Source organism: Aphis gossypii, chromosome 2 (genome assembly GCF_020184175.1).
Source record: "Aphis gossypii isolate Hap1 chromosome 2, ASM2018417v2, whole genome shotgun sequence".
NCBI lineage: Eukaryota > Metazoa > Arthropoda > Insecta > Hemiptera > Aphididae > Aphis > Aphis gossypii.
The window spans coordinates 70612167-70628228 of record NC_065531.1 but is presented as its reverse complement, the minus strand read 5'-3'; the positions used below and the strand labels follow the sequence as shown (position 1 = coordinate 70628228).

At 30.6% G+C, this 16062-nt stretch overlaps 1 protein-coding gene across 5 annotated transcripts; it reads left to right on the top strand.

Moving 5' to 3' along the window:
* Positions 1–1317: 1317 nt before the first annotated feature.
* LOC114123109 (sodium/hydrogen exchanger 9B1-like) lies at positions 1318–11398 on the top strand. Of its 5 annotated transcripts, none has more exons than XM_050200514.1 (8): positions 1327–1569; positions 5051–5504; positions 8041–8226; positions 9579–9754; positions 10007–10179; positions 10258–10635; positions 10828–10929; positions 11101–11398. In XM_050200514.1, the coding sequence occupies exons 1-8, from the start codon at positions 1494–1496 to the stop codon at positions 11275–11277; spliced, it is 1722 nt and encodes a 573-aa protein (XP_050056471.1). In that variant the 5' UTR covers positions 1327–1493; the 3' UTR covers positions 11278–11398. The 5 variants fall into 5 exon arrangements, with proteins under 5 accessions (XP_050056474.1, XP_050056471.1, XP_050056470.1 ...); XM_050200513.1 differs by having other exon boundaries at positions 5048–5504; XM_050200515.1 differs by having other exon boundaries at positions 1537–1573.
* Positions 11399–16062: the final 4664 nt, after the last annotated feature.

The window sequence follows — 16062 nt, the reverse complement described above, 5'->3', positions numbered from 1 at the left end:
AGTACAATACTTGTCGGTTAATACTTCAGTAGTTTAGTAATACTTTGTAGATTTGCTATTTTGCAATGAAATAATTATGATATATAATCTATATGTATAGTAATTATAATTCTGTAATATTATTACTCTATAATCCAACTTAATGATTTTAATCCTTAGCGTAAAATACACAATATATACAGTCCAAGGTTAAGTTTATGTTTCATTCATATTACGACGTACCTATGATCTATCTAATTGTTGAACTGTGTACCATTATATTTTTATTTAAATACAATGTTTTAGTAAATATATAAATATAATAATTGTTGATTGTTAATAAAAAAAAAAAGCTTGAACATTTAACATAATATGTTCTCAAGACATTTAATAAAACAATAGGTAACGATGATGTAGGTATAAATATTCTTATACTCGTAGTATTATATTATTTATGATAGTCTACAGTCTACACTGTACATACGTATATACATACGAGTATTGCACATAAACAGAACTACATAGTTAAGCAATCGTGTATATTTTTTATCTAACGAAATTTACCATAATACAATGATTGTTATAATTAAAAATAAACATTATAATAGTTATAATCATAATTCATATTAACTTTCTACTTAATATTTTTATTATTATTATTCACTGGCATAATATTATGGTAGGTAACGTAGGAAATCTTAACTTAATATCGTTAGGAACTTGTAAATACAAAATTGTTGAAAAGAATAGTTTTATTATTTTTTTTTTACTCAATTGCTGCTTCATTGCGTTGTGTGCCTATCTATATAATTTGTAAGTACCATAAAATATATAATACAGGTATATTATCATTTAATATTGGATAAGATAAGCTGACTAATCGACCGTGTTTGCAATAAAGAAATAAAAAAAAAAGGTTTTATACACTTTATCAGTGTAATTATGGTGTATACATGCAATATATGCTTAATAAAATAATATGCTTTAAGCAAAAAGCGTAAAATGTAATTATTGGTAAAATTATTGTTATATTTTTTGATTTTTTTTTCTCTTATCTCCGATCATATCCCTCTCCCGCGACATTGTTTTCGTTGATATCCTAATCGTACTTTTAACGGCCTTTGGTCAAATTCGTTACTATGGTTTAAAAGTCTCATATTAATTAGATATGTAGGTACAATACTCTTAATTGCAAGAACGGTGGGAGTCTTGTGATGTTTATAACACGATAATAAAAAACAACATTTATGCTTGTGTAACATAAAACTGATTTTCAACACTATCAGCCATCGTTTTTTTCTTAGTGATTTATTATGTTCAACACAATAGTGATATGATAATCGTGCAAATAAATATAAAAACTCCAGTACCGTAATTTATTATTGTTATTTTTTTTTTTTATATATATAATATTAATTTGCGAAAACCGTATTTGAATCACGTAGATATTGTAACGTATAAATGTATAATTAATACTTAAAACTAAAAGTTTTCGCTCTTTGCACTATTAAATTATGTCAAACAACGAGGAGCACATTTGTTTTAATGAATACGATTCACAAAAATCAACATATGGTAGTTTTTTTACAAGTAGGTATTGTTGGAATAATTTTTTTCTTGAAGAGTATATAAAATCTATTTTTTTTTTCTAATTTAATTTTATCATTAAATAGTATTTAAGTATTTTATGACATTTTTTCAACGCTTTATTATTTATAAATTTACAACTATGGTAAGTAAAAAGAGAACAGTTAGAATGATAAATCTGTTTGAGCTATTTATAGACATTTAAATGATTTTTTAATTTTTTTTTTATAAAAGTCAATAAAAAAATTTCGAAACAAGAGTGTATGTAGGTAATATTAAATTTATAAACGTTTTTATGGTTAAGGGAGAGGTACTTACTCATATTTTATAGACAGTCATATTAAACATTTGGTATAAAATTTACACCAAAGTGGTTCCCAAACTCTTCTATTCTACGCCCCCCTTTGTAGATTTTCAAAAATCTCGCGCCCCTCCTATAGATTGAAAAAATTGATCACCTTTTTTGGTGTACTTTACAAATAAACTATAAAATATTCGAAATGACAACTTCTTTATTGATGATAATAATTATGAAATATATATAATAGTAAATAATAAAATGTAACAATCAATTAAGGTGAAATATTATAGGAATAAATTAGTATGAAATATTAATAATAATAATCATTAAATAAAAACTGTATTTTGTAATAATTGCTTGCGCCTCCCCAACAATGTGTACACGTCCCCCAAGGGGGGCGCGCCCCCCAGTTTGGGAATCAGTGGTATAAATGCTTTTGATTGTTTCAAGTATATTAATTCTATGATATCATTCGAACTCTCATTATACACCTTCAAACTATAAATATTACTAGTTTACTATAATTATGTTATGTACCAATACATGAATAATGGAAACTAATTTACAATATATGACATAGATAAAGTTATTGATTTATATTAATCACGTTTTTATGACACACATAAAATAGTAAATACCTTCGTTACAAATTAACAATCGAATTATAAATATTTATTTACCGATAAACGTTACATGTTACGTTTTAGTTATACACTTATATAAAGTAACCAAAATACTTTCATATTATGATACGGTTATTGAATGACTAATATAAGTGCTTATTTTGTCTTATATTATACTAAAATATATATGATGAAAAATTTATTGATATTTAATTTATTATAATGTCACCTGTTTGATTTTTTTCTATTTTAAAATATTTTATCTTTCTTAAATTAAACGTATTGGTTTTAAATATCAGATATTATTATTTCTTCTATATTATGGTTCAGCCAGCTTTATCATAAGACATTTTCTATAATAAGTATTTATTCATACCTAGCTGATCAGATTTTAAGTCAGCGACTCGGATACTAACAATATTTTTGAAGAGCTAATACCAACCAAAGCACTTTTACACGAAATACTATTACCTAACCGTACTCAGTATCCATTCATTGTATTTTGTATGTTGTATATATTTATAAAATTCAATAATAGTTTATAATCGGTATTGACAATTTATGTTCCATACTTACTTTTCATTTCTCATCGCAGCAATATACTTACGTAGATAGCTTTATTTGATTTTTTGTACATCTATATTCAGATGTATTTTTATTTATTCCTTTTCATATTTCATCGTGAAGAAAAAATCGAATATAAATTACAGAGAATTAAAATAATTACCTATCAATGGGAAAAAAACGTGTGAGAAGCATACTATTTATATCAAAATATAATCTCATGAATTACAAATATTTTATATTTTACTCTCAGTACTACCCAATGTTGCTTGGGGATAAATGAAATCGATATGAGAAATCCATTCGTGGTGCATAGTAATAAAGAACTAAATTTCTTACGTGAAACAATTGCAAGCAGATATAAACGAACGTGCAATTATGATTTTAATATTATTAATAGCGGGTAAATCATACTAAAATAACTGGTTCAATCTGCTATCTTAACTTACCTTGAATCTTCAAAACTGGAAGAGTATATTTTATTCTATAGGCCTCATTTATACTCTATTTGCTTGGATTATATATGAAAAATCTGTTACTTAACTTTAAATTTATATAGTAATATAATATAGTTTTATTTGCCTAAATTATAAAATATGATACAATACAGACAACTATATCCAACCATAATAACTATTTTCATATCTATAACCAATGACAACTGTATACATTATGTTTGTTTACATTATGTATACAGTTGTCATGTTGTTTGTATACACTGTGTTAAGCAGAAAAAAAATTCCTACGTGAGCTAACCCATGCAACTTATATGAGTTGAAAAATGAAATTACAAACTCACCCCAAATCTCAAGAAATCTATTGCTATAACTATTCTTAAAAATTATATAGTAGTTTTTGATTCTATGGAGGACAAATTAAGAAATATACACACATACATTTATAGGTATTAAAGATACTAATACATAAGAATATAAATATATTTATTAATAGGTAATATACCGAGTATAAACCCCAAAATCTCATGATATATTTTGTTTTATAGAAATGTATTACCTATTGTTGATTAATCTCATTTATACTAAGTTTAAGACTGTCGAAGTGGTCCATGCACTTTTTCTGGATTTCAAATGGGATCAATTAATTAACGTAGTGTAACGATTAAAATACGACCTTATATAAATATAGCTGAAATTCAGTATAGAAAATGGCAATCTCGACACCTAAACTACTCGTCAAACTAAACACATATAATATTTGCCTCGATAAGTTAAATAAACAAATAAATCGGTTAAGTTGCCCAGCCTTAACAGTATATTATAACATCGCGATACTCACGCATCGCGTATTTGCTGGCATCTCCCACAGTCAATATCTCGACACGCGCTCCCGCCACGCGTTTGTTATCATTGCATTCTAAATCGTTTTGACTGTTGCCTCATGTCATTTTTCCACCGTTCTCGCGAAGCACATTACAATATTATCCGTGTCGCGTTTTGTAAACGTCGCGAGCTCAGCTGTATAGTACGCTTCTGGTGACGTAAACTCGCGAGTAACCAAAATACGAGTGCATAATATTTGTCTCGTGCGTCTTAATCTGTTAACTAGTTTTTATTTATTATTTATTTTCGAAGAACAAAAACGAGGACGTAACTGATCTCATCGTTATAATTGTATAGTTACTTCAAATATATAATAATGTCAAGAGGACGCCACACCCGCACTCGTGCAGTCTTCGTCTAACGATTTTAAAGTTTACTAGAAATTTACCATGATTATTATTTAAAACTCGCTTCGACATTAAAACATTAATAAAAGCTTCGGATTTTCCTGCTATAGATAATAATTTTACTATCGATTTCACGATGATTTAGATCCTAAAAACGACAGAACAAAATATAGACTATAATATTACTCGCTGTAAACGTAAAATTTGCTATATGTGTCCGCGAGTCGGGAACGATACACGATGCGGTCGTGACGTCTTCTCGGTGCTAATACATAATATCAATAGTATTAATATTCCTCTTGTTAGAAGGATCGCGAGAAATGAGAGGAGACGAGAACAACGGCGGTACGGCCGCACAACCGCCGCTGGCCGGTCTGCAGCCGCTGAAACGGTACAACGCCGCCACGAACAGCGCGTACGCCGCGGACGGCCGGCCATCGATGCGGTCGTCGTCGCTCTTGGCCCGGTCCGACCACCGGTGGCCGGCCACCGCGGCGGACGCGATCGCCGTCCTGCTGTCCGTGGCCGTGGCCTGGTGTCTGCTCCGCGTCAACGTGACGCCGTCGCTGATGGCCGTGCCCGGCGGCAGCGTGGCGTCCATGTTCATGCTGTACGTGGCCGGGCTGGCCGCGGGCCACGCCGTGGACGCGGCGGGCGGCCTTCCGCCCCTGTTGGGCATGATGCTGGCCGGCATCGCTCTGCAAAACTTCGGCCTGTACACCGTCACCGCCCCCTGGTGCGTCCACCTGGTGGCGATCATGCGGTAACGATATTATTATACAATATTATAATACCTATTCAAATCGTGTTGGGTTTAAATTTTTTCATTTTTTTTTTTCTATTAAATCTAAATTTAGCACACGCCTACTTTGGTATGCTCGAGAGAGCCAACGATGTTATTATAGAGCGTGCGGTCTGCCCGATCTGCACATAATACTGCTATTATAATAATTATTCCGAAAACTCGATTATTCGTATACATTATTAAGTGTAAAAACTGTAATGCCGACCACAAACTTTATGACAGATAATAGTGAAACAACTCCGTTCTTTTATCGATTACAAATCACAATAATTAAATAATGATAGTTTTTATCGTACTAACATTAATATTTGTGTTAAAACAATAAAGATACATGGAGAGATCGTTTTTCATCTCTATACCTCTTGAAAATCAATTAATATAAAGTTTACCATAATGTAGATCATGTTTATCAGGCCGACGACATTTTATTTATTTTATTATAAATCTACGTAGTCACTCCGTAGTGTTCAGTATTTGGTTCCATTTTTTGTCTTGGCCACGAATATTATCTGTTATTAATAAGAGCAAATTAATTTAATTAACTATTAATCAACAATTGCGTATGTGTAAGTGAACAACGGTTCGCCGAGTACTTACATACCATCCGTGGTTTTAAAATTTTAGTACATAGGTAATCCTTAACTTGAAAATGTGTATACCTCAAAGTTTTATTTTTGAATTTTACATTTTGAAAACAGGCTCACTTCAGGAATTGTTGTTTCACGAAGAACGAATATTTATTCGTTCCTATAGGGTTACTGTTGATAATAAGAAATAAAACAGTTGTTATAACTTTTGACTTTAGTTTTATACTTGGCTAAAACCAGCAAAATAACTGTGTTAAAAGTCAGGGCAGCTTGAGTACCTAAACAGTCAACGCTGCTGTTTGTAAAAAAAATAAAAAGGCACAATAATATGTTAAGTAAGACGTAGGTATATTATGTAATTTTTTGTAATGAATATTAATTGTTTCAAATAATATATTTTTTACATCACTCGAAGTCAATACATCAACCATTTTTAGATTTTTAAATTTTTGAATGAAAACGTGCAAATTTATTTTATATTGTGTTTTTTCTGAAGATTTTTATGTATAAAAATTAAACTTCGAACTTATATGGTTAATTATATAAAAATATTTTAATTTGAGATGAGTATATTAGTTTTGTATAGAAATTCCAGGTGAAAAGATTTCATGAAATAAAAAAACAAAAAAAAAATAAAAATTTCATTTTTTTAATAATTTGTACTTTAACATCGCGAATTATGTAAGCATTACTTTTTTTTTAAATTATTTATACTTAGTCAGAAATTGTTATTTAAAAGAATCAATGTTATCTATATTAATATCATTTTTTTTGAATCGTTTTAAGTAGTACTTATAATATGAAAATGTACATTAAAGGTATATTATGGTATTGATGATTTTACTTTTTTTAAATATAATCGTGCACAATTTTCGATCAAAGCGTAGAGTAAAAATATTTATACGCATAATAAAATATAAAATTAATATCGGTACTAGGAAATATAGCTAATAACAGTTAGTGTAGTATAACAATTATTATTGTATATTATAAATTCTAAGTGTATTATTATGAATTTGACTTACAGTATTTTATATTGAGTTATTAAACTCTTTTCAGATACCTAACTTGGATATCGAGAGTTTGAATAAATTCAGTCGTCTATATTTACCAACCCTGATAAGTATAATATTATTCGATGTATTTTTTTATGAATGGGCAAGGGAAGGGGTCCGAGAGTAGAAAAGTTTTATGCGTGAATCTTTAAAAAATAAATTGTACTTCTTATTTCTTAACTTTACAATCTGAATTGACAAATAAAAATAATACTATTTTCAGTTCTACGCATATAATTATTAAAATGTTAAGTATACCTTTACTGTCAATAAGGGGAGTAGATACTTGACACGGTTTAACACTTGCAAAACTTTTGGATTTTCATCCCACCGTGCCTTTGCAAAGACACTACATCGCAGCAGGAGTGGTAAACCTATACAAGACATATTATAGCTAGTTACATTTTTTTTTTTTTTGAACGGCACAAGGATATTTTAATTTTAGACAAAAGTCAAAAAAAAAGACCAAAACACATTTTTATAGTGTATGATTTCTGAATTGATTAATTTCTAAAAATCGAACTTGTCAACTAGAATAAACGGTGTAAATCTATTGAATATATCGAACGTTAATATTACAATAATAATATTTACGCAATCTTTCGTACCAAATCGAAACCAAACCTTTTTTTTTTTCAATAATAATAATTCGAAACTCGTGATTTTCAAACTAAAATTCGTGGTCCAAAAAACATCGGCCACTGTATAATACTGTTATATTTTGTCACGCGTCCATAAAATTAAATCCGAGGACATCGCAAGACCTATGTACAATACGATAAAAATATTTTCGCTGTGCATTATCGATTGATCGTCGTCGTCATTGACGTGATAATATTATGTTGTTCGCAGAGAGGCTGCGCTGTCGGTGATCTTGATCAAAGGCGGCTTGGAAATGAACGCGGCCCAGTTACGCCGGCTCAGCGGTGCCGTGACCAGACTGGCGCTGTTGCCGTGCGTGGCCGAAGCGGCGGCGGCGGCCGTAGCGGCTCATTACATTTTGCCCAATTTCTCCTGGGAATGGGGTCTGATGCTCGGGTGAGTGTGTAACAATAACGATTTGATAATATTATATAATTTATATAATATTATAACATGTCCATAGACAAATATTGTTTCAGTTAATTGTTATATTATGATATACTGCGACGAATTAACTAGCGATAAATTATTAAATGATAAATCGTCGTACGGTGAATTATTATTTGTATATGATGATGATAAAATAAAGGCGTACGCCTGCAGCGAGTACGGACCTAACCTAGGAACGGATGTTGCCGTTGTGAGATCGCCTTTAGGTTACGAATGAAAAAAACAACGACTATATCGATGTAACCGATAAAGTCGATTTGAACTTATACCGCGGCCGCTCCGAGAACGGCCACCATCTGTCAGCATTTGCACGAAAATCAGAGATAAGAATAACACCGGAAAAAACTTCTGGTGCTTTTTCGACTTGACAATTATTATTATTATTGTGTAAACGCAACCGAAGTGGGTTCGTCTTTTACGAAACGAACAGATGTACATTATTATAACGATATTATCACGATTGATACTATATGTATATGACGGTATCGATAAATCTTTAACGTGTAATTCGTTTGAAATGAAGTACCCACATAGGTATGAAATCGACATTAATTGTCCAATTTCGGCAATATTTTCAGCTACGTCTCAACGTCTGAGAGAAATAAAAAACGATTACGCGGTTAAACGATTTTAGTGTGTTAATGACACGCGACCGTATTACATTATTTATTCGTCGTGAGATTTTTTAAGTATTTTTCTAATGCTGTTTAAACAAGTCAATCGTAAAGGACGCAAGACAACGTGCCTACGCGTTGTACCGCATGTATAACATTTGTAAGCGCAATACTTCGTTAAATTATTATGATCATGATTTTATCATTTGGTCGCATTAATTAAAACAATATTTTCGTTATTAACCAACGCGTCATACCGAATGAGTGGATCGTATTTTAATTATATTGTATGTCGTTGAATTCATTTAAATTGTCGCTATGATTTTAGCACACCTAAATAAATCGGAAATTAAATTTACATCAAAATACTAAATTAATAAAAAAAAAAAAAAAACACAAACAGCAATAGTTATTATATAACATTTTGAATCATTTGGACAATTGATTGTAACATATATATTATTTATCAATTGTAAAATGGTTATGATTTATGAATCAATGATATCATTCAATTTAATTTTGTGGCCAAATATTTTCTAACGTTTAATACTTCAATTTTAAATGAAACCTACCTATTATAATATTATTATTATTATCATGTTCTAAAAAATCCAATAAATAACTTTTAATAAATCATTTTAGATATAATAGTATGTAAAATCGTATGTATATTTGATTTGTAAGGTTCGTCTTGTCAGCCGTCAGTCCGGCTGTATTAGTGCCGAATCTGTTACGATTGAAGCATATGGGTTATGGGGAAAAAAACGGAGTCAACACGTTGGTGATAGCTGCATCGAGTTTAGACGACATCGTGTCAATCAGCGCTTTTGGGGTTTTGTCGGGCATCGTCTTTTCAACTGGTACGTCGATGTTATATATTAAAATATTTAATGTTATAATATTACTTAATATTACACTGTACGACGCAACTGATTTTACTTCCACAAATTTACTTTGATAACAACGCAATAAGAATAAATTATACATAGTATGACTATTTTTTAGTATTTGTTTCACATTTTAAGTAAAAATATTTAAATTACAGTTATTAATTAAAATGATGTAAGTACAACAATATATGCTATGTATAGATCAACGCTATTTGTAAACAGGTGACTTAACCAGTAAGATCGTTCAAGGGCCTGAAGACGTCTGCATTGGGACTGCATTAGGACTTGTGTGGGGATTCCTTTTAATTTTTGTGCCACCCGCACCGTGGGCAAACGTATCTTACACCACCCGAAAAGGTTCACTACAAAATAACGACCAGAATCGTGAAAAACAAGTAGGTCGATGAAACGAGAGCGGTGTGATGTCGATAAGATGCAACGATAATGTCTAAAGTTTTCAACGTTTCATTCAGGCGGAAAAATCGGTAACAGCGAAGAGAGCATTTCTGTTAGGCTCCGGTGGTTTTCTGGCCGTGACCGGCAGTCAGTGGTACGGATATCCGGGAGCTGGTCCTCTAGCTTGTATCATATCGTCGTTCGTTGCGGGCACCGGTTGGAAGTGGAGAGAAGAAAAGCAGAACTGTAACAGATCGACCATAGTATTGTCACACGACGACGTACAAGATGGAGCCCACAACAAATCTAACCCAGTTGAAGCGGTGTTCGAATGTATTTGGTTCGGACTCCAACCGATTCTATTTGCGTCTATAGGCACTGAAGTCAAATTCGAACTTCTCAAGGGTGGCGACATAGTCATCGCTGGACTGTTAGTACTCGTTTGTGGATTGATAGTAAGTTGTATTCTCGTGCAGTCAAATATATAGTTATCAGCTAACATTTTAGTGTGATAATATAATACATACATAGGAATGTATTTGTTTACAAAAAATATTATTATTTTAATTAATTATTAATTATATGACGGATAAAACAGATACTTAAAAAATATTTTAAAATAAACTATTTACTAGATTATATTTTAGGTGCGTTTGATTGTAACGTCGTGTGCAGTTTGGGGAGCAGGACTCAACTTTAAAGAAGTAATATTCATTAATATCGCGTGGCTTCCCAAAGCAACTGTACAGGCAAGTATCACATTTATAGTATTATACAATATATTATATTCGTATTCGTAATCCTGTTTCGATTAGAATCTTTCATACGGTTTATGTAAGTTTATCACAAATAAATTTGCTATTAATTATTTACGTGTATGCTCCGCGTATATAATATAACATAATATTTTTTTTATGCAGGCCGCTCTTGCTCCGGTAGCGTTGGAAATGGCGAGAATGATGGGGACAGACGAAGATATGGAAAGTGCTAGTCGATTGTTGACCATCTCTGTTATCTCCATACTAGTCACAGCCCCTATAGGGGCATTCGGCATTCAGTGGTTTGGTCCCAGGTTGTTATCTCACTCCGATAGATAACCGAACACTTCGTCTTAGAACGCATGAAATACAACTCGTACACGTCCACTTGCGTGTTTATTGTTTTACCATTTATTAAATTATAATTTTATTTATTATAACGTATACTACCTATATAATATTAATATTGTACGATTTTATTATAAAAGTAAGTATTGTTCATAAATTAAAAAAAAAAACGGATAAGTGGGTACCGCTCTGCTGTACAGGTGCCTTGTGGATCACTATTAGGTATATATATTATAAGAATGTTAAATTTGAATCCAATGATAGGTATCATTGTATACGAAAAACGATTTTGAACGAAGACGATTTGTCACTGGTCAGCTTAGGATATTATTTTCAGTGGTTGGTGAAAAAGGTGGTTTATGTTTTAATGGCCTGAATACACCAAAATTTAAGTTCTTTATAATTATTGTAAGCTAAACTTATGGAAAATCTTGTATTAAATTTTCAACTCTTAGCTACTAAGTATTTACAGTGATTAGTTTTTGAGTTACAACCATATAAAAAAATCGATTTGGTCGAAAACTGGTTTGCGTAAAAATTCCCGTTTTTCCGTCTCTTTTTTTTGTTTTTCTCGATTTTTTTGAAAACTGTTGGAAAATGTTTACTTTTTACCTCTATAATGCATCAAGGATATTCACTTTACCATCGGAGACCACCCCCAACATTTTAAATTGAAAAATTATTTTGACTAGTTATACTGTTCACAGACACAAACACAAACAAAAAACACACATCATCATAAAATCAATACATTCATCACTTCATTCAGAATCTAAAACATATTACTCGTATGAGCTAAAATCACATAAATGGAAGTACGTTTAGATAAAAACACAAAATTTAACTATATCTAACGTAATCTCAAAGTAATCAAATTATACAATAATATAATACCTATATTTTGAAAATGGTGAACTTCTTGATAAAAATCAACTTTTGTGATGACAGCTTAATAAATGTTTCGTGTACCTTAAGTTTTTCCAACTAAATATTGTAATAATATAGATTTTGTACATATATAATTTATTACCCGCCAACCATAATCCTTAAGTAATCGTACACGTTCATTGATTTTTTTTTCTACAATTAATACATATCCTTTTATTTTTTAATCATAAAATTATCAATGTTATAACTAAAAAAAATGGTCCTACAATCACAACTAATATAAATATAATATAATCTTGTCTAAAAATATGGTTGATATACAATTAAGTATAAAAACTTTTTCTACATAAATCTTATAAGTTATAACTAAAAGACAAACAAACACTATTTTATAGTGTAAAATTGACAAAATTGTATAAAAATATTATAAAATAATATAATATAATCAATATAAAAATGTATAACCTATTATAGGTATTTGTTTTGATGTGCCAAACATAAATATTACACATCATTCAATTATTTTGTTTACTAGATATTCTAGTATGCACATTATAGAATGATACTATAATACCATGATTTTATGTTATTTAATAAGTATGTATAAAATAACAATATGAGTTTTAGTACATAATATAATATAAGGTGAACATCACTTTTTATAATGTAACATAATTATTATTAATCACTCAAACAATTAGTATCTATTCTAACATTAAATCGATCGCATCTTAGATCCACACTTTTTTAAATTTTGGATTAGTTTATAAAACGGATGATTAAAAATATTATGAACACGTTGAACACTAAAAAATGAATATTATCAAACCGTAACGTATGTATTATAAAGGTGTATTTAATAATATATTAAAATATTATGTCATGTAATATGAATCAATATTTTACAAGAAATATTGCATATACGTGGAAATGATTCACACCCACTTTGCCGAATCTCAATTCGCCGACAACGCAATTTTCCGATAAGTTTACCAGTTCTAAAATATTTTTAAAATATTCCTTTTTCACCGACAGTATAATATAGTTTTCCAACGTTTCAGTTCACCTACAAACTATACTGGTTTTATTAATATACGAGTAGTTTCAATTTTCCCGATTCACTGACAGGTGACAATAATTTTATTCGAAAACGGATACGACAGAGATAATATTATGGTATGTTTTCAATATAAGTTCAATGTTTAAATGTTTATCCAGTCCACACATAAAATCCATATTATGGAGTATAGATTGGCGAATTTAGTTAATTTTTATATAATTTTTTTTTTAACATTTTTACATACAAATGTATATTTACTATTATATAATTTACTTACTAAATTGATGTATTAATGTAATGAGCCGACGAATTGGGATTCATCAAATTGGGGTTGGACTTTGAATGACGTGGGAAGACACTAAAATATTATATATATTATTTTTTAAAAAACTTGTACAGTTATCGGGTGTTGGAAAGTATTTTTGGATTTATTATTGTTATATTTTATTTGAAACAACGATAAATCAAATTATTTTGAAAATGTATCTTAGCTTTTCTCATAGTTTATCTTATATTTTATTCGGTCCTAAAAATAAAATAGTCGATCTATATCAAAAATGTGTTAACGTCTATAGCATTATACTATAAATAATCTTGATCTTTAATAATTTAAAATAAATTGACTAATACAAAGAGACAATTTTTGTAGTCCAGTCTAAGGTAAAATTACTACCCCGCATATCTAACGCAGACACCATTGTTTATAGGGTTCAAATTATTATGTTTTTTAAGGTATATGGTAATATTTTTTAAATGTAGGAATTCTATATTATAAGTAAATTAATATATTTATACGCTTTAAATCATTAAAACAATATTATAAGTTATAACGATTAGTCTGAAAATAGTATAAATACGATATTACTAAAAATTTAAATGTCAGCAAAAACCTTTCACATCAATTTCCAATTTACATCGTGTATTGTTGCTTATTACATATTACATAAATAAAATTCGTATCATAAAAATATTGAATATAAAAAATTAATAATTACACGCTGATGTGTGTAAGTATTATTACATCACAGTTACAACAACATTAATCAGATCAACAATTATGGGATATATTATAGAATTGGTTGAAATAAATGTTTATGTTGTGCAATAAATACAACAGCTGATTTATGTTCCGATCCTATAAATAGTAGGTACATCAATATTTTTTATACATTAAATAATATTTGTTCAGCTTTATTTCCCTTTTTACTCGCGTCTTAAAGGTATAGTGGGGTAGTCGTTCATGACGCTTCTGTTGTTTGTCAAGGATTTTATTTTCCACCATGAGTATTCGTGTATCCTTGGTCGTTTCGGGATACGGGAAGAAGTAGGAAAGTAGAAAATTTCCCGGTCGAAAAACCAAAAAAAAAAAAAAAATGCGAGAAAATTTTTTTAAAGGCGTTGACGTCTCGCCGCACAATTCCGTTTTGTTTTCACGGCGCGCGCAAAACGATAAAGGCGGCGGTCGAGACGTCGGTCGGTCACGGGTCTTTGGTTCCGCGGAATGCGATTTCATCAGCGAGAAAGCTATCCCGAGCAACCCTCCCCTCACCAGTACCCGGACCGTCTCGCCCCGCCGCCGACTCGGGTACCGCCACCGACATCACCATTCAACAGAAGTTTTTTTTGTAATACGTTTTTGTATGTATATCCTTTGTCAGCCCACCTCACTTCAGCATTAGCGCAGTGTACGAAACGCCACATACTATACACTAAACTGCGCGAGAGAAGCGCACACTGCTCCGCGCCCGAGAACGCGGAAGGAGATCGCGGATGAACCTTCTACGAAAGGACTGCCGCCGCGTACCGGTGACGGATATATAATATGAATAAAAGAAGAGGCGGCGACGGTGGCGTCTGTGAACAGAGATTGCTTTCTAAACGTTAAATTCCTACGACGTGTGTGTGTGTGTGTGTGTGTTTAAGTGCGATTATAATACGTGTAGAAGAACAATACGCCATTGCCGTCGTCACAATATCGCAGCTATGTATAGCGTTGTATACAACCCTACTATTGCTATATAACTGATGACGGCGAAATTCTTTTTTTTCCTACCCTCCGGAGTATATTATATTTTATATTTGCGTCGCGGGTTCGATATACCGTACTAAATTACTAACACCGGTGCGATTTAAAAAAAAAAAAAATCTGCTATTTCGTATATTATTATTATGCTACATCTACGTGTACAATTGTACCTATCTAACCTATATATAGTTTTAATAAATCACAGAATAAAATAAAAATACCTAACACCACAATAATTCCATTATTTCCTAGAGAATTCGTCCACAATAATTGCATTTATGTCTGGAATCTCTTTGTAGGTAAAAATGTAATTTTTTACGAATAAAACGATACTTTTAGCGACTATGTTTTTAATATTCTAAATATGTTGTTATTATAATATAACTTATAAATTCGAGTCCTTTTTCCGATTTATTTTTTCGATAATCCTTTAGACAACTACCGAAAATAATTTTACTCTTCATTTTTGATGGCATATCGGAATTGAATAAAAAAGATCTCTGACACTGAGATATGTACAAAATAAACTTATTTGTTTGCTATGTATTACAATTATTACATTAATACACTACAGTAAGATTAAATACTTAATTTCCCCCCTTTTCACGTCAAAATTATATTTTACATTACACAAACGGATATTTAATAATAAATATATGCAATAATACTACACAACAGCTAGTAGTTTGTCAATAATAAATTGCAGATTATTTTCCGTATATAACTATAACTTTATCTTAAAATCGTGAATGGTGGATAATAAACAAATCAAAATTAAGCAATAAAGGTTTTTTAGATAATT